A 22,276-nucleotide genomic window follows, 5' to 3' on the forward strand; every position below is an offset into this window, starting at 1 on the left:
TGCAAGGATGAGGATTGCACGTGTCTTGGCAAGGTAAGGGTTAAGAGGTGTACACATAATCCAGGATACAGGAAAAAGTGTCGCACACAGCAGCGGACACAGAGAGCTCCTTTGTAAGCCCTTGTTTTGTTTCTCTGCTGTTTCCTGATGCTGTTACGGTTCCCCATTCCACAACTACATTCACATCCACACACTTCCTCCGAGCCGGCCACTCGAGCAGAAAGCTGGATTTTCAAGTGTGTTTGTTAGTGAAGGGGGCGGGCAGCCAGGGAGAGAGGGGTGTGTGTATGTGTGTGTGTGAATGATTCAGTATAAAACACCCCTACTCCACACAAACCCACTCCAAGCCAGTCCTGGGGTAACGCTGGCCTCTGGTTCAGCAGTGTGACCAAACGCAACACAACACAATGTCCGTTCTCTGGTGCCAAGAAAATGAGTCTAAAGGACCAGGTCTCACCTTCATACTGTGCCTGCTGGGTTTGCTCGGTAAGTTAACATGTGGAAATAGTAAGCAGATAGTTGCCGTCGGTGTGTGTGATGCTCAGTGTGCACCTGGAGTTTTTACTGACTCTTTAATGACCGTCGGACTATCCTGACCGAACTTTGCTGGCTGTAACTCGCACTCCACGCTATTCCCTCATCCTGTATCTGTACACACTGTAAATGCATCGATTGTAATCATCGATTGTATTGTCTTTCTGCTGACTGGTTAGCACGCGACAAAAACGCTTTTTACTGTACCTCACTCAGTACACGTGTCAATACACTAAACTAAACTACAAATCTTCACTCAAAAGAGAAGGAAGATTAAATCTTGCTCTCTGCAAAAGCTATTACAATTTCAGAACGACTGTTTTTAAACACGTTAAAGTCTGGTAATATAACTCAAGAGTTTAGTAAACTGGCAATCTTCAATGGTGAGCTGGTTACAAGAAAATGTGACCACTCTTTCATTCTGAAAATACCAACCTTTCATCTATCATGGGTTTAATATTTTGCATTTTAAGATTCAAATTGATGTTATGAATCCCATTTTGAGGAAATTGTTCACTTAACGTTTTATGGGAAGTTTTTGATCCTCGACCTTGTGAGCCTCTTTGTTTCCAAGTCAAGATAACAAAACTCGTCAAATTGACCAGCGCTGAGCTGGAGCTGAGGACGCAGGATTGGCTGCATTGTCCTGTGTAGGAAGGAACTGCAGATGCTGGTTTACACCGAAAATATTCACAGAGTGCTGGAGTAACTCAGCGGGTCAGGCAGCATCTGTGGAGAACATGGATAGGTGACGTTTCACAGAGTGCTGGAGTAACTCAGTGGGTCAGGCAGCATCTCTGGGGAGGAGGAATGGGTGGAGTTTCGGATCGAGACCCTTCTTCAGGATTGTCTTGTCATTGTCTTTTCTTCCCAAAGCCCAGAGGTCGACTCGAGAGACGCAGGGTGCAGAACCTTCACCGCGGGAGAAGGCAGGAGAATGGGGTTGAGAGGGAAAGATGGATCAGCCGTGATTGAACGGCGGAGTAGACTTGATGGGCCGAATGGCCTAATTCTGCTCCTGGAACTTATGAACTTATCAGGGGAACTTAAAAGGGGCAGGAAATGTCAACGTCAGGCAGCTCCTGTGGAAGGAAACTATGCGTTGTGTAACAGGCACTTCCTCTCAACCGGTCTGAATGATTAAGTGTTTCTTTCCTCACAGATGCGGCCTGACCTGCTGAGTGTTTCCTGCACTCCCAGCTTCTGGTTCACATTCCCAACATCTGCACATTTATTTTCAAATTTCTTTCACAGTGTAAAGATTTATTTTACAATTAAACTACTTGAGTAGTGAACAGAATGGTGGAGAAGTGGATGAATTAAATTTAAATTGGCGTAGAGGGCAAGAGATCTCTGAGTACATATGTTTACTTTGGTTATTGTCACGTGCACCGAGGTACAGTGAAAAGCTTTGTTGTCCACACCGACGTGCCCACACCAACCAAGATGCCCCATCTACACTAGTCCCGCCTGCCCACACCAACCAAGATGCCCCATCTACACTAGTCCCACCTGCCCACACCGACCAACATGCCCCATCTACACTAGTCCCACCCGCCTATACCGACCAACATGCCCCATCTACACTAGACCCACCTGCCCACACCGACCAACATGCCCCATCTACACTAGTCCCACCCGCCTATACCGACCAACATGCCCCATCTACACTAGACCCACCTGCCCACACCGACCAAGATGCTCCATCTACACTAGTCCCACCCGCCCACACCGACCAAGATGCCCCATCTACACTAATCCCACCCGCCCACACCGACCAACATGCCCCATCTACACTAGTCCCACCCGCCCACACCGACCAACATGCCCTATCTACACTAGTCCCACCTGCCCACACCGACCAAGATGCCCCATCTACACTAGTCCCACCCGCCCACACCGACCAACATGCCCCATCTACACTAGTCCCACCCGCCCATACCGACCAACATGCCCCATCTGCACTAGTCCCACCTGCCCACACCGACCAACATGCCCCATCTACACTAGTCCCACCTGCCCACACCGACCAACATGCCCCATCTACACTAGTCCCGCCTGCCCACACCGACCAACATGCTCCATCTACACTAGTCCCACCCGCCCACACCGACCAACATGCCCCATCTACACTAGTCCCACCCGCCCATACCTACCAACATGCCCCATCTGCACTAGTCCCACCTGCCCACACCGACCAACATGCCCCATCTACACTAGTCCCACCTGCCCACACCGACCAACATGCCCCATCTACACTAGTCCCACGTGCCCACACCGACCAACATGCTCCATCTACACTAGTCCCACCTGCCCACATCGGCCAACATGCCCCATCTACACTAGTCCCACCTACCCACACCGACCAAGATGCCCCATCTACACTAGTCCCACCCGCCCACACCGACCAACATGCCCCATCTACACTAGTCCCACCCGCCCATACCGACCAACATGCCCCATCTACACTAGTCCCACCTGCCCACACCGACCAACATGCCCTATCTACACTAGTCCCACCTGCCCACACCGACCAACATGCCCCATCTACACTAGTCCCACCTGCCCACACCGACCAACATGCCCCATCTACACTAGTCCCACCTGCCCACACCGAAAAACATGCCCCATCTACGCTAGTCCCACGTGCCCACACCGACCAACATGCTCCATCTACACTAGTCCCACCTGCCCACATCGGCCAACTTGCCCCATCTACACTAGTCCCACCTGCCCACGCCGGCCAAGATGCCCCATCTACACTAGTCCCACCTGCCCGCATTTGGCCCATATCCCTCTAAACCTTTCCTTTCCATGTGCCTGTCAAACTGTTTCTTAAATGTTGTGATCGTCCCAGCCTCAACTAGTCCTCTCGCGAGCATCGATCAATGACCCTGCCCACATCCTCACCTCCCCCACTGGTTTAGTTTAGTTTGGTTTGGAGATACAGCGCGGAAACAGGCCCTTCGGCCCACCGAATCCGTGCCGACCAGCGATCCCTGCACACTAACACTATTCCACACACACTAGGGACAATTTACAATTTTACCGAAGCCAATTAACCTACAAACCCACACGTTTTAGAATTGTGGGAGGAAACCGGAGCGCCCGGAGAAAACCCACTTAGGTCACGGGGAGAGCGTGCAGACCCCGTACAGACAGCCCCCGTAGTTGGGATGGAACCCGGGTCTCTGGCGCTGTGAGGCAGCAGCACTACCCGCTGCGCCACCGTGTTCATGTTTATCAGAAACACAACTCTTTCTTCGGTTCCTCGTGCTCTTCAAGTTCCAAAGATCAGCCTTTATTTTCCTTTCATTTATTCGTCAGTGTCTATTAAAATTCTTTCTCTTTGTTTTTGCTAATTTCCTTTTTAATTTTGTTCCTGTCTCCCGGGGTTTCTGCCGTGTTGAACTCTCAGAACTACGAGGCTGCCTTTCTTTGATCTTCCTGTCCGCTCCTGTCACCATTCCCACACTCGTTTCGACAGCAATTTACTGTGCCTCACACATATAATAATAAGCCATGCTTAAAACATGGAAACATAGAAACATAGAGAAGAGGTGCAGGAGGAGGCCATTCGGCCCTTCGAGCCAGCACCGCCATTCAATATGATCATGGTTGATCATCCACATTCAGTACCCCGTTCCTGCTTTCTCCCCATATTCCGTTAGCCCCAAGAGATCTATCTAACTCTCTCTTGAAAAACATCCAGTGAATCGGCCTCCACTGCCTTCTGTGGCAGAGAATTCCACAGATTCACAACTCTCTGGGTGAAAATGTTTTTCCTCATCTCAGTCCTCTTAGTTTAGTTAAGCTGCATGATTACAATCGAGCCATTTGCAGTGATAAGGGAATAACGTTTAGTGCAAGGTAAAGCCAGCAAAGTCCCATCAACGATAGTCCGAGGGTCCCTGATGAGGTAGATAGTAGTTCAGCACTGCTCTCTGGTTGTGGTCGGATGGTTCAGTTGCCTGATAACAGCCGGGAAGAAACTGTCCCTGAATCTGGAGGTGTGCGTTTTCACACTTCTGTACCTCTTGCCCGATGGGAGAGGGGAGAAGAGGGAGTGGCCGGGGTGCGACTGGTCCTTGATTATGCTGCTGGCCTTGCCGAGGTGTAGATGGAGTCAATGGAAGGGAAGTTGGTGAGTCTGGTGGTTTAGTTTAGCTTAGTTTAGAATAGTTTGTTATCATGAGTACCGAGATACATTGAAAGGGTTTTGTTGTGTGCTAACCAATCAGCGGAAAGTTAGTTAACATTTTGGGAGAGTTAAGGATAATGGATTGATTATTGGTAGAGTTAAGGATAATGGATTGATTATTGGTAGAGTTAAGGATAATGGATTGATTATGGGTAGAGTTGAGGATAATGGATTGATTATTGGTAGAGTTAAGGATAATGGAGTGATTATTGGTAGAGTTAAGGATAATGGATTGATGAGGGTTAGAGTAAGGGTACATTAGTAGGAGCTGAGATCAGAAGAGATCCAGAGAGGACCAAGAAATCCAAGATTTTAAAATTTTGCATTGGACCATTTTAAATCATTAATACCAGTTTCTGCCCTCATGCAAGGGTCTTTGGCTCTGTGAGCTGCTGCTTCACTGCACCAGAGACCCCGGTTCAATCCTGACCTTTGGTATTGTCCATGTGGAGTTTGCATGTTCTCCCTGTTTCCTCCGGGTGCTCCGGTTTCCTCCCACACTCCAAAGACGTGCAGGTTTGTAGGTTAATTGTCCCTCTGTAAATTGCCGCTAGTGTGTCTGGAGTGGATGTGAAAGTTGGATAACATAGTGTGAAGGGGTGATCGATGGTCAGCACGGACTAGGTGGGCCGAAGGGCCTGTTTCCATGCTATACATCTTGAATGTCCTAAGGGCAGGAATGGCGCAGTGTTTATAGTCTCGTGGCCTGGACAGAGGAGAGTTGCTACATTAAGCAATAACATGCCGGTGAAGATCGGACATATTGTCAGACTATCTTTAGTTGGCAATGAATGGAATGTGCAGTCTTCCATCTCCCCTCTGTAACCCAGGCTCAATGGACCTGGCGCTCAGTGCCAATGGACCTGGCGCTCAGTGCCAATGGACCAGGTGGTCGGTGCCAATGGACCTGGTGCTCGGTGCCAATGGACCTGGTGCTCGGTGCCAATGTCCTAGAGCAACTGTGCTTTCATAAGGTCATAGAAGCAGAATTAGGCCATTCAGCCCATCAAGTCTGCTCCGCCATTCAATCACGGCTGATCTATCTCTCCCTCCTAACCCCATTCTCCTACCTTCTCCCCATAACCTCTGACACCCGCACTGATCATGAATCTATCTATCTCTGCCTTAAAACTATCCAATGACTTGTGGCCTCCACAGCCGTCTGTGGCAAAGAATTCCACAGATTCACCACCCTCTGGCTAAAGAAATTCCTCCTCAACTCCTTCCCAAAAGGAACGTCCTTTAATTCTGGGGCTGTGCCCTCTGGTCATAGACTCTCCCACGAGTGGAAACATCCATATCCACTCTGTCCAGGCCCTTGCTCCATGTGGTTTTCTGCGCCTGCCTCGGAGATGAGATGAGGAGGAATTTCTTTAGTCAGAGGGCGGTGAATCTGTGGGATTCTTTGCCACAGACGGCTGTGGAGACCACAAGTCAGTGGATATTTTTAAGGCAGAGATAGATAGATTGTTGATTAGTGCGGGTGTCAGGGGTTATGGGGGGAAGGCGGGAGAATGGGGTTAGGAGGGAGAGATAGATCAGCCGTGATTGAATGGCGGAGTAGACTTGATGGGCCAAATGGCCTAATTCTACTCCTATTCCTTATGACCCGAAACGTCACCCATTCCTTCTCTCCAGAGATGCTACCTGACCCGCTGAGTTACTCCAGCATTTTGTGTCTGTCTTCGGTGTAAACCAGCATCTGCAGTTCCTTCCTGCACTTTGCCTGAGATACTTGGACCCCTGGATCTGGGAAAGGATGCGGTCACTTTCTCGTTGGCCATGGGATCATGCAGGGAACAGCAACTTATCGCCACTGTACAGAGTGGACACACATCACAATACTAATAATAACAACAATCTCTCACTGCTCCCCCTCTGTGATCCCTCCTGCTCCCCAGCTCTGTTGTTTTCACACCTTACCCTTCCATATCTCTGTGTCTCCCTCTCCCCTGACTCTGTCTGAAGAAGGGTCTTGACCCGAAACTTCACCCATTCCTTCTCTCCACAGATGCTGCCTGTCCCGCTGAGTTACTCCAGCACTCTGTGAAACGTCACCTATCCATGTTCTCCACAGATGCTGCCTGACCCGCTGAGTTACTCCGGCATTTTGTGTCTCAGCATAACTTGGAAATGGAGAGCAGACTAAATGCAGTTTTGTTGCAATCTTTAATTGTGGATAATTGGTAACAGATGTGACAGATGTAAGGCAGGAACACTGATGCACTGCAGTCTTTGCTCCAGTCCATTGTTTAGATCGGCCAAATTACTCTGAATTACGTGTGTGTGCAAACTCTGAAACAGGGACCTGGGCCCACCAATAGTCGGTGCTGGAAGGTCTCCCAGTACAACTAATGAGTTTGGGCATTAGAGTAGAGGGGGCAGGGCGATGTAGACTGCGAGTGAGGAACTCTGAGGAATGGATTCCACAGAATGTGTCCCAACTATTGATCCAACTCTTCCCTCCAGCTAATCCCTGGAGAATGTTCACAAGAACACAGCTTTAACTTTATTATTGGCATGTGTACCATGAAACGTCAGCAGCCTGTTGTTTGGAAAAGTGGAAGGCATGCAAGCCAAAGAGATCGGGTAACAATCTACGTAAATACATTCAAACTCCAGTCCAATAGGTAGAGCAAAGGGGAAGGTAGACAGTGCAGAATATAGTTCTCAGCAACATAGCGCATCAGTTCCAGAGACAAAGTCCAATGTCTGCAATGGGGTAGAAGTGAATCGGACAGGACCCCAGCTTATGGAAGGGCCGTTCAGAAACCAGCATCTGCAGTTCCTTGTTCCAACCCAAAATCTCACTAATCCATGTTCTCCACAGATGCTGCCTGACCCGCTGAGTTACTCCAGCACTCTGTGAAACGTCACCTATCCATGTTCTCCACAGATGCTGCCTGACCCGCTGAGTTACTCCAGCACTCTGTCTTTGCTTTATATTAAAGGACTCGCTGTAGGGACCGGACAGTGTAACGTGTCATCAATGAAGCTGTGGCCAATTCACCGCTGGCACCGCTGGTGTCTCTTTGCACGAGATCACATCACAACAATGAGCGCGTTAAAAAACAAGGCTTCCTGCTGCACTTTCCACTGCGCGATGGTCATGTGGGTGGAGAAGCTGATGCAGTCTGTCTCTGTGACCGTATCCCTCAACAATGCACTGTCCAGTCCCCACCCACTGACCGCTGCCAAAGGGCAGATCGGGACTAGAGCTGAATGGGAGGACAACTTTACTCCTGCAACACCGTCCAGAAACACAGCTGGACAACAACATCTGGCCAGTAGATGATCTCAGCCCCACATCCAGCCCCTTAACCCTATGTAGACCGACCAGGACATTGTCCACACAACAGCCCGTAGGGTGTCAGGGGTTATGGGGAGAAGGCAGGAGAATGGGGTTAGGAGGGAGAGCTGGATCAGCCATGATTGAATGGCGGGGTAGGCTTGATGGGCCGAATGGCCTAATTCTGCTCCTATCACTTATGACCTTGTGAAGCAAGTCAGTTCAGATAACTGAACCATCCTGTCACCAACTAGAGAGCAGTCCTGATCTCCCATCTACCATCTCCCTCACTGGAGACCCTCGGACTACCTTTAATCAGACTTTATTGGACTATGTCTTACCTAAATGTTATTCCCTTTATCCTGTACCGAGGTACAGTGAAAAGCTTTTGTTGCATGCTAACCAGTCAGCGGAAAGACAATATACGATTACAATTGAGCCGTCCACAGTGTACAGATATACGATAAGGAAATAACGTTTAGTGCAAGGTAAAGCCAGCAAAGTCCGATCAAAGATAGTCCGAGGGTCATCAATGAGGTAGATAGTAGTTCAGCACTGCTCTCTGGCTGTGGTAGGATGGTTCAGTTGGCTGGTAACAGCCGGGAGAAAACTCCCTGAATCTGGAGGTGTGCGTTTTCACACTTCTGTACCTCTTGCCCGATGGGAGAGGGGAGAAAAGGGAGTGACCGGGGTGAGACTGGTCCTTAATTATGCTGCTGGCCTTGCCGAGGCAGCGTGAGGTGTAGATGGGGTCGATGGAAGGGAGGTTGGTTTGTGTGACGGTCTGGGCTGTGTCCACAATTCCCTGCAATTCCTTACGGTTTTGGATGGAGCTGTTCCCAAACCAAGCTGTGATGCATCCTGGTAAAATGCTTGTGATGGTGCATCTGTAGGAGTTGGTGAGAGTTGTGGGGGACATGCTGAACTTCCTAAACCTTCTAATGAAGTCGAGGCGTTGGTGTGCTTTCTTGATTGTTGCTTCACTGTGGGTGGTCTGGGGGAAGTTGTTGGTGATACTGACTCCTAGGAATTTGAAGCTTTTAGCCACTACTTGGGTGCCATCAATGCGAGCTAGGGTATGTGTACTGGCCAACCCAAAGTCATGCCAATGTGATTGGGGAATGTAATCGTGCTGCTTTCTGATGGTTTTGGTGCACTATTGATCAGCGTTTGTGTTGGTGGAGGTGCAGTTTTTCTGGTCTGTTGCTGGGGATGGGTGTATTGCACTGCTCGGTGCGGGCATAGACCTCAGTGAAGATGTGCTGGGCGTGGGGATTTAAACACACTGTCCGTTAAACCTCTTTGTGCTTCTCTTTAAACCACAGTCCAATGGGGATGCCACAGCTCTGCCGAGTCCACCGTAACTCCAAGCACAAACGTCACAGGTACGTTTCAGGATGGCTGGTATCTTTATCACATCATTATCTTGTTAAATCATAACTTACTCACAACTCCATGAATGCACTGTTTACTAGGGCTGTGGTCTGACCAGCGGTCGGATTGCTGCCTTACAATGCACAGACCTGGGTTGCTGTCTGTACGGAGTTTGCATGTTCTCCCTGTGACCCATGTGGCTTCTCGCTGGGTGCTCCAGCTTCCTCCAACACTCCAAAGACGTGCAGGTTTGTAGGTAAATTGGCTTCTGTAAAGTGTAAACTGTCCCTGGCATGTGCAGGATAGTGCTAGTGTACAGGATCATTGGTCGGCACGGACTCAGTGGGCCGAAGGGCCTGTTCCCATGCTGTATCTCCACAGTCTAATGTCTAAAATCTACCATGCTATAAAAGCAGACAAATAAATAAACAATAAGAGTGCAAATTCAAAAATAATGCCCCATCTATATAGTTTGGGCCATATTTGCTGGATATAGGCTGTATCCCTGAACTAGACTAAAGACCTCACTCCACTAGTTTAGTTTAGTTTTGCTTAGTTTAGAGATATAGCATGGAAACAGGCCCTTCAGTCCACTGAGTCCGCCCAGCGATCCCCGCACATTAACACTAACCTACACACACTAGGGATAGTTTACAATTTTACCAAAGCCAATTAACCTACAAACACGCAGGTCTTTGGAGCGTGGGAGGAAACCGGAGCACCCGGATAAAACCCATGCAGGTCACGGGGAGAATGTACAAACTCCGTACAGACAGCACCTGTGGTCGGGATGGAACCCGGGTCTCTGGCGCTGTGAGGCAGCAGCTCTAACCGCTGCATCACCGTGCCACCCTAATGACACATGGTATGTCAGTAACTCAGAGATATCAATGGTTCTGGTCTCATACTCCAGCCAACTACACAATCGACAACCAGATGGCAGCGTTTGGCTCAAACACTTCCACTGCCAACATTTCCCGGAGCGGTGCTGAGGAGAGCGAATTCGAACCTACCGACGATGGGAAGAGCGTGGAGGGATCCTTCATCTCAATGGACAAAGGGCTCACCCCATTGCAAAGCCCTGAAGACCAACAACAGACAGGACAAGGCCATGAAAACCAGCAACGGACAGAACAAGGCCAGATGCAGGTAACCGATCGCCCAGCATCACACATCATAAGGTTAGAAGTGATAGGTGTAGAATCAGGCCATTCAGCCCATCAAGTCGACTCCCCCCTTCAATCATGGCTGATCTATCTCTCCCCCCTAACCCCATTCTCCTGCCTTCTCCCCATAACCCCTGACACCCGTACTAATCAAGAATTTATCTATCGCTGCCTTAAATATATCCACTGACTTGTTGCCTCCACAGCTTCTGTGGCAAAGAATTCCACAGATTCACCATCAAGATTAGTGTAAGAAAATAACTCCAGATGCTGGTACAAATCGAAGGTATTTATTCACAAAATGCTGGAGTAACTCAGCAGGTCCGGCAGCATCTCAGGAGAGAAGGAATGGGTGACGTTTCGGGTCGAGACCCTTCTTCAGACTGATGTCAGGGGGGCGGGACAAAGGAAGGATATAGGTGGAGACAGGAAGATAGAGGGAGATCTGGGAAGGGGGAGGGGAAGAGAGGGACAGAGGAACTATCTAAAGTTGGAGAAGTCAATGCCCATCCCCGGGCACTTTCCCCTGCAACCGCAGGAGATGCAACACCTGTCCCTTTACCTCCCCCCTCAACTGCATCCAAGGACCCAAACAGTCTTTCCAGGTGAGACAGAGGTTCACCTGCACCTCCTCCAACCTCATCTATTGCATCTGCTGCTCTAGATGTCAACTTATTTACATCGGCGAAACCAAACGCAGGCTCGGCGATCGTTTCGCTCAACACCTGCACTCAGTCCGCCAACCTGATCTCCCGGTGGCTGAGCACTTCAACTCCCCCTCCCACTCCCAGTCTGACCTCCTCCAGTGCCATAGTGAAGCCCACCGTAAATTGGAGGAACAGCACCTCATATTTCGCCTGGGCAGCTTGCAGCCCAGTGGTATGAACATTGACTTCTCCAACTTTAGATAGTTCCTCTGTCCCTCTCTTCCCCTTCCCAGATCTCCCTCTATCTTCCTGTCTCCACCTATATCCTTCCTTTGTCCCGCTCACGACATCAGTCTGAAGAAGGGTCTCGACCCGAAACGTCTCCCATTCCTTCTCTCCTGAGATGCTGCCTGACCTGCTGAGTTACTCCAGCATTTTGTGAAATAAACACCATCAACATTAGTTTAGTTTAGTTTAGAGATACAGCGCGGAAAACAGGCCCTTCGGCCTTCCGAGTCCACACCGTCCAGTGATCCCCGCACACTAGCACTATCCCACACACACCGTCCAGTGTCCACCACTAGCACTATGCTACACCCACTCGGGACAATTTTACATTTACACCAAGCCAATTAACCTGCAAACCTGTTCATCTTTGGAGTGTGGGAGGAAACTGAAGATCTCGGAGAAAACCCACGCAGGTCACGGGGAAAACGTACAAACTCCGTACAGACAGGGCCCGCGGTCGGGGTCGAACCCAGGTCTCTGGCACTGTGAGGCAGCAGCTCTACCCGCTGCACCTCCGTGCCGATCTCAGTGTGCAAAGAGGTATTGTATACCACAGAGAATGACATTGATCATGGGTGGGTGGGACACATCCTCTCAACAAACCATTTATAGTCATAGAGTGATACAGAGTGGAAACATGACTTCAGTCCAACTTGGTCCATATCCCTCCAAACCTGTCCTATCCATGTACCCATCCAAATGTTTCTTAACCTTTGGGATAGTGCCAGCCTCAACTACCTCCTCTGGCAGCCTGTTCCATACACCCACCACCCTCTGTGTGAAAATAGTGCCCATCAGATTTGGATAGGATCTTTCTCCTTCCCCCTCACCTTAAACCTATGATTTGTAAAAAAAAATCAAAACTAAATGGATAGAATTGTTCCTTTTCCCAAAGGGAGTTCTGCAGAGAATCTTTTTCCATGAACTCTGTGTTTCAATATATTAGCTTGAAAAACAGGAACCGCGTTTCCTTCAGAGGTGGATGGTCAGTGGGCTGGCGTGACATTCTCATCACTGCTCTCTTTCAAGATGTAAACTTTTGACATCCTTTCCCTCGAGCAGCTTGGAGGTGATTTCCTGATGTCGTTAATGTGGTCTCGGAGCGCAGTTTGAAACATCCTCCTGTGAGTCCACCACCCTCTGTTTATGTTCAGAGCTGTAAACATTTCCTTGTTCGAGCGTCGACAGGCCACGGTGCCAAAACATCTTCAGACAAGGCAACTGGTGGCGCAGCGGGTAGAGCTGCTGCCCCACAGCGCCACAGCTTCGGGATGGAAGCATCCCCACCGCGGGCGCTGTCTGTACGGAGTTTGTACGTTCTCCCCGTGACCTGCGTGGGTTTTCTCTGAGTTCTTCGGTTTCCTCCCACACTCCAAAGACGTACAGGTTTGTAGGTTAATTGGCTTGGTGTAAAATGTCCCTAGTAGGTGAACGATAGTGTTAGTGTGCGGGGATTGCTGGTCAATGCAGACTCGGTGGGCCAAAGGGCCTGTTTCCGCGCTGTATCTCCAAACTAAACTAAACTACACCAGACTACAGCGGGAGAACTGTTACCTCACCAGTAGACCAGAAGCTCTCAAGACTTTGGAGCAGAATTAGGCCATTTGTCCCATCGGGTCTACTCCCCCATTAGATCATGCAGTTGTACAGGGCCCTGGTGAGACCGCACCTGGAGTATTGTGTGGAGTTGTACAGGGCCCTGGTGAGACCGCACCTGGAGTATTGTGTGGAGTTGTACAGGGCCCTGGTGAGACCGCACCTGGAGTACTGTGTGCAGTTGTACAGGGCCCTGGTGAGACCGCACCTGGAGTATTGTGTGCAGTTGTACAGGGCCCTGGTGAGACCACACCTGGAGTATTGTGTTCAGTTGTACAGGGTCCTGGTGAGACCGCACCTGGAGTATTGTGTGCAGTTGTACAGGGCCCTGGTGAGACCGCACCTGGAGTAACTGTGTGCAGTTGTACAGGGCCCTGGTGAGACCGCACCTGGAGTATTGTGTGCAGTTGTACAGGGCCCTGGTGAGACCACACCTGGAGTATTGTGTTCAGTTGTACAGGGTCCTGGTGAGACCGCACCTGGAATATTGTGTGCAGTTGTACAGGGCCCTGGTGAGACCGCACCTGGAGTATTGTGTGCAGTTGTACAGGGCCCTGGTGAGACCACACCTGGAGTAACTGTGTGCAGTTGTACAGGGCCCTGGTGAGACCGCACCTGGAGTATTGTGTGCAGTTGTACAGGGCCCTGGTGAGACCACAACTGGAGTACTGTGTACAGTTGTACAGGGCCATGGTGAGACCGCACCTGGAGTATTGTGTGCAGTTTTGGTCTCCTAATTTGAGAAAGAACATTCTTGCTATTGAGGGAGTGCAGCGTAGGTTCACCAGGTTAATTCCCGGGACGGTGGGACTGACATATGATGAAAGAATGGTTCGACTGGACTTGTATTCACTGGAATTTAGAAGGATGAGTGGGGATCTTATAGAAACATGTAAAATTGTTAGAGGATTGGACAGGCTAGATGCAGGAAAAATGTTCCTGATATTGGGGGAGTCCAGTCACAGTTTAAGAATAAGGGGTAGGCCATTTAGGACTGAGATGAGGAAAAACATTTTCACCCAGAGAGTTGTGAATCTGTGGAATTCTCTGCCACAGAAGGCAGTGGAGGCCAATTCACTGGATGTTTTCAAGAGAGAGTTAGATAGAGCTCTTAGGGCTAACGGAATCAAGGGATATGGGGAGAAAGCAGGAACGAGGTACTGATTGTGGATGATCAGCCATGATCATATTGAATGGCGGTGCGTACAGGCTCGAAGGGCCGAATGGCCTCCTCCTGCACCTATTTTCTATGTTTTTATGTTTCTATCCAATCTCCTTCCTTCTCCCTGTCACCTTTGACACTCGTGCTAATCTAGAACGTCTCAATCAAGGACCTGTTAACCCACCATTCTGATGGCGAGAGAGTGTGGAGCGCTGGAATCAGGACGTTTCCTTCATGTGACCATTGGACCTGGAACCGGGCCATTCGGCCCATCAAGTCTACCCCACCGTTCAATCGTGGCTGATCTATCTCTCCCTCCTAATCCCATTCTCCTGCATTCTCCCCATAACCCCTAACACCCGTACTGATCAAGAACCTGGCTATCCCTGAAGAAAGGTCACTGTGGGAATGGGAAGGGGAGTTAAAATGTCTGTCTTGCTCTTAAATCCATGAAGGCACAACATTGAAAAGATCCTTGGCCAAACACAGGCAGGTGGGACTAGTGTAGATGAGGCAGGTGAGACTAGTGTAGATGGGGCATGTTGGGCGGCATGGACAAGTTGGGCTGAAGGGCCTGTTTCCATGCTGTCTCACTATAACTATGACTAGGTGAGTCTAGTGTAGATGGGGCATGTTGGTCGGTGTGGGCAGGTGGGACTAGTGTAGATGGGGCATGTTGGTCGGTGTGGGCGGGTGGGACTAGTGTAGATGGGGCATGTTGGTCGGTGTGGGCAGGTGGGACTAGTGTAGATGGGGCATGTTGGTCGGTGTGGGCAGGTGGGACTAGTGTAGATGGGGCATGCTGGTCGGTGTGGGCAGGTGGGAGTAATATAGATGGGGCATGTTGGCCGGTGTGTGCGGGTGGGACTAGTGTGGATGGGACATGTTAGTCGGCGTGGACAGGTGGGACTAGTGTAGATGGGGCATGTTGGTCGGTGTGGGCAGGTGGGACTAGTGTAGATGGGGCATGTTGGTCGGTGTGGGCGGGTGGGACTAGTGTAGATGGGGCATGTTGGTCGGTGTGGGCAGGTGGGACTAGTGTAGATGGGGCATGCTGGTCGGTGTGGGCAGGTGGGAGTAATGTAGATGGGGCATGTTGGCCGGTGTGTGCGGGTGGGACTAGTGTGGATGGGACATGTTAGTCGGCGTGGACAGGTGGGACTAGTGTAGATGGGGCATGTTGGTCGGTGTGGGCAGGTGGGACTAGTGTAGATGGGGCATGTTGGTCGGTGTGGGCAGGTGAGACTAGTGTAGATGGGGCATGCTGGTCGGTGTGGGCAGGTGGGAGTAATGTAGATGGGGCATGTTGGCCGGTGTGTGCGGGTGGGACTAGTGTGGATGGGACATGTTAGTCGGCGTGGACAGGTGGGACTAGTGTAGATGGGGCATGTTGGTCGGTGTGGGCAGGTGGGACTAGTGTAGATGGGGCACGTTGGGCGGCGTGGGCATGTAGGGCTGAAGGGCCACTCTATGACTCGGGTCTGTGGCATTAATGTGTGTCACCTCTAGCCGAGCCGATAAACTCTGTGTGACCCCATGATAAAGATGCCATTATTCTGTAGAATAATCACTGTGATGTTTAGTCCTTGCCCCAGTTGGCGGGGCAGTCTGACAAGGGTCAGCTCTACTGACTCTCTGTCAAGGGCTCAGTCAGGACAACAAGGTGAGCGACTGTGTACAACTATTTCCTTGGGCTAACGTATTCTGGGCATAGCCTGCAGTTTGCCTTCTCATTCTTTACCCTGAGAGAGTTCAGCTGCGTTGGCGGGTAGAGTCTTGGTGAGTTATGTTGCTTGTATGGTTCCCACAGAAATTCCCCTGGTCTGAAAGTGAATGAGTTGTGATTTGCCTTCTCTCTTGCTGCCGACAACTACTCTCAGCACTCCCACTACCCAATCCCTGACCCAGTCTTAGAGCACACAGGTAGACACAAAATACTGGAGTAACTCAGCGGGACAGGCAGCATCTCTGGAGAGAAGGGATGGGTGACGTTGCGGGTCGAGACCCTTCTTCAGACTGATGTCAGGGGAGGGGGCGGGACAAAGATAGAATGTAGTCGGAGACGGGAAGACTGGTGGGAGAACTGGGAAGGGAGAGGGGATGGAGAGGGAGGGAAAGCAAGGGTTATTCCACGATGAACGCACTAATCTCCTCTGCCTGCACGTCATCCATATCCCTCCATATCTAGGTGCCTATCCAACAGCCTCTTAAACACCACTATCGTATCTGCCCTCTGTGACTGTAGGACTCTCGGAAAATGAATCTGTGGCTCTCTGAATCGATGATTCTATGAATTGCTGAATCTATGAATCGATGATTCTCTGAATCGATGAATTGATGAATCAATGATTCTATGTCTCTAGGATTGTGTGATTATTGGTGTAGGTCTCTGGGACTCTAGTGAAGGCCATTCTACCCACATGGAGCTGATGGGACAGATGGTGCTGTGAGTTGGTGTGAACACATGAGCCTTGTACCACATCCACTCACGATTTAATGAATTCTGAAACGCTGGAATGTTGCCAAGTGCCAAACGTTACAACTCCAGTCTCGTTTGTCATCTTTGATTTTGATTTGTGCATGTTTAATGTGCTGCTATGAACTGCAATCAGTGCATGTTACATGATCTGCCTCATTTTGAAGGCAGTGAGAATTCTTCTGCCTGACTCCGTGCTGGCATTTAGTCTTGAGTAATTGTGCAGATACCAACAGTTTCAAGAGCCTTGAAGCTGATTCTGCAGAGCACCGTCTAATAACCTGCCACTTCCATTAATATATCTCTATTCTCAAGATGCAATATCAATGAAATGACTAAACAATTAGCTTCAGACAGGGACAATCAGGCATGCAAATATAATCTCACATTGAGACATTTTAGAAAATCAACTCGCATTTGCCGAGATGAGGCGGTGTGGAATCCTGCTGACATCAGCAGAAATCGGAATCTATTTACTAACTTCAGTCACAGGAATGAGAAAGATTATTGTAGAGACACAAGGAACTGCTGGAATCTTCAGCAAAGCACAGAGTGCTGGAGGAACTCAGGCAGCAGCTGTGGATGGAATGGACAGACGGCGTTTCAGATGTCAAGATGTTTAGAGGTTATAATAATAATAATAATAATAATAATGTATTACATTTATATAGCGCTTTTCATACACTCAAAGACGCTTTACAGGGATTTAAAGAACATAGGGAAGTGAATAAATAGATAAATAAATAAGTAAACGAACAGAGAAAGGAGACAGAAGGTGAGGTGACCTTCAGTGGTTGAAGGCAGTACTGAACAGGTGAGACTTCAGTGATGTTTTGAATGTGGTGAGTGTGGAGGAGTCTCTGACGGTTTGGGGTAGTGAGTTCCATAGGGTGGGAGCAGCGATGGAGAAAGCCCTGTCCCCCCAGGATCTGAGTTTGGTCCGGATGAGGGGGGATAGGAGATTGGCAGCAGCAGAGCGGAGGGTGCAGGTGGGAGTGTGCCTGTGGAGGAGGTCAGTCAGGTAGGATGGGGCCAGGTTATGGAGGGCTTTGTAGGTCATGAGGAGGATTTTGTACTGGATTCTCTGGGGGATGGGGAGCCAGTGGAGTTTGTAAAGGACGGGGGTGATATGGTCACGGATCGGGGTGTGGGTGAGTAGACGGGCAGCGGAGTTTTGAATGTATTGAAGTTTATTGATGGTACATGTTGCAACGTGAGGTGGCAGCGAGGAAGGCGGGTAAGAGCAGGTCCCAATGGTTGTCATCTCCAGACTGCTTCCATGAAAAAGATGGCCCTCAGCTTCCTATTAAATATTTCCCCTCTCACCACCAGCCCATGCCCACTGGTTCTTGCACCGAGTCCGGCCCTTTGGCTAACACTTACCTGCACAGTAGCCTCCTGGGAGCACTATGCACTGACCTCACTGACAAACACTGAACCCCACACTGAACCCCACACTGACCCCCCACACTGACCACACTGACCCCCTACATTGACCACCTGACCCACACTGACCCCCCCCACACTGACCACACTGACCCCCCCACACTGACCCACACTGACCCCCTACACTGACCAACACTGACCCCCTACACTGACCCACACTGACCCCCTACACTGACCCACACTGCCCACACTGACCCCCTACACTGACCAACACTGACCCCCTACACTGACCCACAATGACCCCCCACACTGACCCACCCACACTGACCCCCCACACTGACCGACACTGACCCACAATGACCCCCACACTGACCCACACTGACCCCCCACACTGACCCACACTGACCCCCCCACACTGACCCCCCACACTGACCCACACTGTCCCACACTGACCCCCCCACACTGACCCACACTGACCCCCCACACTGTCCCCCCACACTGAACCCCCACACTGAACCCCCCCCACACTGACCCACACTGACCCCCCACACTGACCCCCCCACACTGACCCCCCCCACACTGACCCACACTGACCCCCCACACTGTCCCACACTGACCCCCCACACTGACCCCCCACACTGTCCCACACTGACCCCCCACACTGACCCCCCACACTGACCCTCACTGTCCCACACTGACCCCCCACACTGACCCCCCACACTGAACCCCCCACACTGACCCACACTGACCCCCCACACTGACCCAGACTGACCCGCACTGAACTCACTGTGACACTGACAGGTCAAGAGGATGCATAAACGTTCACAAGTTCTAGGAGCAGAATTAGGCCATTCGGCCCATCGATCCCTACTCCTGCATTCAGTCACGGTTGATCTATCTCTCCCTCCTAACCCCATTCTCCTGCCTTCTCCCCATAACCCCTGACACCCGCACTAATCAAGAATCTCACAGATTCACCGCCCTCTGGCTAAAGAAACTCCTCCTCATCTCTATTTTGAAAGTACGTCCTTTAATTCTGAGGCTGTGCCCTCTGGTCCTAGACTCTCCCACCAGTGGAATCATCCTCTCCACATCCACTCCATCCAGGCCGCTCACTATTCTGCACGTTTCACTGAGGTCCCCCCACATCCTTCTAAACTCCAGCGAGTTCAGGCCCAGTGCCCACAAACGCTCATCATAGGCTTCGTATCTGTCTCTCGCAGAGTGTGCCTGCCCATGGGCTTAGGGGTGCACTCTCCACCTTCTCCCAGTTACCTGTGGCTTTGTGCGTGAATACCGAGTGGTTCATTGTTGGGCGGGTTTGCCCGAGAGAAGGCATCGTCAATTTAACTCTGAAAGCAGTGGCTGCTAATGTACAAAGTCACCTATCCATGTTCCCCACAGATGCTGCCTGACCCACTGAGTTACTCTGTGAGTCTGACCTCTGGTGATCGCTGTCCGCTTTGTTTCAGGGTGAAAGCTCGAGGGAGGGGACGAAGGTGGTCTTCATCTCCCTGCTGGTGTGTGGGCTACTGGTGGGGGCTGCGATTCTGGCCGGCAGTTACATGTCCAGTAGGAAGAACCGGTCCCCGCCCAGCAGGCGGCTGGTAAGTCAGCGAGAGGGTAGCTGGTGTGGCCAACCCCCCCCCCCTCCCACACCTCCCCCCACCCCTCCCCCACACCCGTCACCTCCCACACCTCCCCCCACCCCTCCCCCACACCCGTCCACCTCCCACACCTTCACCTCCCACACCTCCCCCCACACCCCCACCCCTCCCCCCACACCCCCCACCCCTCCCCCCACACCCTTCACCTCCCACACCTCCCCCCACCCCTCATCCCCTCCCCTCCCCCCACCCCTCCCACACCTCCCCCCCCACCCCAACCCACACCCCTCCCCCCACACCCCCACCCCTCCCCCCACACCCCACCCCTCCCCCCACACCCCCACCCCTCCCCCCCACACCCGTCACCTCCCACACCTCCTCCCACCCCCACCGCTCATCCCCTCCCACCCCTCCCCCCACATCCCAACCCCCCCCACCCCAACCCCTCCCCCACACCCCAACCCCCCACCCCCCCCTCCCCCCACACCCCCAACCCCCCCACCCCAACCCCCCCACCCCCATCCCAACCCCCCCAACCCCCCCACCCCCCAGCCCTCACCCCCACCCCAACCCCCCCACCCCCCACCCCCCACCCCTCCCCCTCCCCCCACCCCTGTACCCGCTGCGCTGTGAGGCAGCAGCTCTACCCGCTGCGCGGCCGGGACTGAAACGTGTCGCTTCTCTGTCAAGGACGAGGAGACGGACGCGCGGGACCGGGGACAGCGCGATTAATGCCGTCGCCGCAGAGGACAAAACCCAAAGTGAACGGAGAAGCGCCGGAGACGGGAGAGAACAGCGCGCCCCGCCTCTGTGGCAGCGACCGTGCAGACCGCAGACGCCAAGGGGCGGCTGGAGGGAGACACGGAGCTGTAGCACTCGCAACACCCCGCGCCTGACCCCCCCCCCCCCCCCCCGCATCCCCACCTGCCCCCCCCCCCCCGCATCCCCCACCTGCCCCCCCCCCCCCGCATCCCCACCTGCCCCCCCCCCCCCGCATCCCCACCTGCCCCCCCCCCCCCGCATCCCCACCTGCCCCCCCCCCCCATCCCCACCTGCCCCCCCCCCCCCGCAATCCCCACCTGCCCCCCCCCCCCCGCATCCCCACCTGCCCCCCCCCCCCGCATCCCCACCTGCCCCCCCCCCCCCGCATCCCCACCTGCCCCCCCCCCCGCATCCCCACCTGCCCCCCCCCCCCCCGCATCCCCACCTGCCCCCCCCCCCCCGCATCCCCACCTGCCCCCCCCCCCGCATCCCCACCTGCCCCCCCCCCCCCGCATCCCCACCTGCCCCCCCCCCCGCATCCCCACCTGCCCCCCCCCCCCGCATCCCCACCTGCCCCCCCCCCGCATCCCCACCTGCCCCCCCCCCCCGCATCCCCACCTGCCCCCCCCCCCCGCATCCCCACCTGCCCCCCCCCCCCCCGCATCCCCACCTGCCCCCCCCCCCGCATCCCCACCTGCCCCCCCCCCCCGCATCCCCACCTGCCCCCCCCCCGCATCCCCACCTGCCCCCCCCCCGCATCCCCACCTGCCCCCCCCCCCGCATCCCCACCTGCCCCCCCCCCCCCGCATCCCCACCTGCCCCCCCCCCCCCCCCGCATCCCCACCTGCCACCCCAGCCCGGCATCCCCACCTGCCCCCCCCCCCGCATCCCCACCTGCCCCCCCCCCCCCCGCATCCCCACCTGCCCCCCCCCCCCCCGCATCCCCACCTGCCCCCCCCCCCCCCCGCATCCCCACCTGCCACCCCAGCCCGGCATCCCCACCTGCCCCCCCCGCATCCCCCACCTGCCCCCCCCCCCCGCATCCCCACCTGCCCCCCCCCCCCGCATCCCCACCTGCCCCCCCCCCGCATCCCCACCTGCCCCCCCCCCCCGCATCCCCACCTGCCCCCCCCCCGCATCCCCACCTGCCCCCCCCCCCCGCATCCCCACCTGCCCCCCCAGCCCGGCATCCAGTGAAATCGGCCTCCACTGCCTTTCTGTGTCAGAGAATTCCACAGATTCACAACTCTCTGGATGAAGAAGTTTCCTTCTCATCTCAGTCCTAAATGGCCGACCCCCTTATTCTTAAACTGTGACCCCTGGTTCTGGACTCCCCCAACATCGGGAATATTTTTTCCTGCCTCTAGCCTGTCCAATCCCTTAAGAATTTTATATGTTTCTATAAGATCCCCTCTCATCCTTCTAAATTCCCATGAATACAAGCCCAGTCTTTCATCATATGTCAGTCCCACCGTTCAGGGGATTAACCTGGTGAACCTACGCTGCACTCCCTCAATAGCAAGAATGTCCCTTCCTCAAATTAGGAGACCAAAACTGCACACAATACTCTAGGTGTGGTCTCACCAGGGCCCCTGTACAACTGCACACAGTACTCCAGGTGTGGTCTCACCAGGGCCCTGTAACAATGGAAAAACAGTACTCCAGGTGCGGTCTCACCAGGGCCCTGTACAACTGCACACAATAGTCCAGGTGTGATCTCACCTGGGCCCTGTTACAATGGCACACAATACTCTAGGTGCGGTCCTCACTTGGGCCCTGTACAATGGC

The 22,276-nt window shown here is 52.9% G+C and overlaps 1 protein-coding gene across 1 annotated transcript; it reads left to right on the forward strand.

The window, feature by feature from the left end:
• Positions 1–326: 326 nt before the first annotated feature.
• Positions 327–20,613, forward strand: LOC144605359 (uncharacterized). Its single transcript, XM_078420510.1, has 5 exons — positions 327–486; positions 9,350–9,409; positions 10,312–10,547; positions 19,592–19,726; positions 20,417–20,613. The coding sequence occupies exons 1-5, from the start codon at positions 408–410 to the stop codon at positions 20,456–20,458; spliced, it is 552 nt and encodes a 183-aa protein (XP_078276636.1). The 5' UTR covers positions 327–407; the 3' UTR covers positions 20,459–20,613.
• Positions 20,614–22,276: the final 1,663 nt, after the last annotated feature.

The sequence above is a fragment of the Rhinoraja longicauda genome, chromosome 24 (assembly GCF_053455715.1).
Source record: "Rhinoraja longicauda isolate Sanriku21f chromosome 24, sRhiLon1.1, whole genome shotgun sequence".
NCBI lineage: Eukaryota > Metazoa > Chordata > Chondrichthyes > Rajiformes > Arhynchobatidae > Rhinoraja > Rhinoraja longicauda.

Bases quoted from the DNA above. Each gene is read 5' to 3' on its own strand.
- LOC144605359 (XM_078420510.1), top strand. From the start codon at position 408: ATGTCCGTTCTCTGGTGCCAAGAAAATGAGTCTAAAGGACCAGGTCTC. The intron at 487-9,349 runs GTAAGTTAACAT...TTTAAACCACAG, and splicing joins GTGCCTGCTGGGTTTGCTCG to TCCAATGGGGATGCCACAGC. The intron at 19,727-20,416 runs GTAAGTCAGCGA...TTCTCTGTCAAG, and splicing joins CCCCGCCCAGCAGGCGGCTG to GACGAGGAGACGGACGCGCG.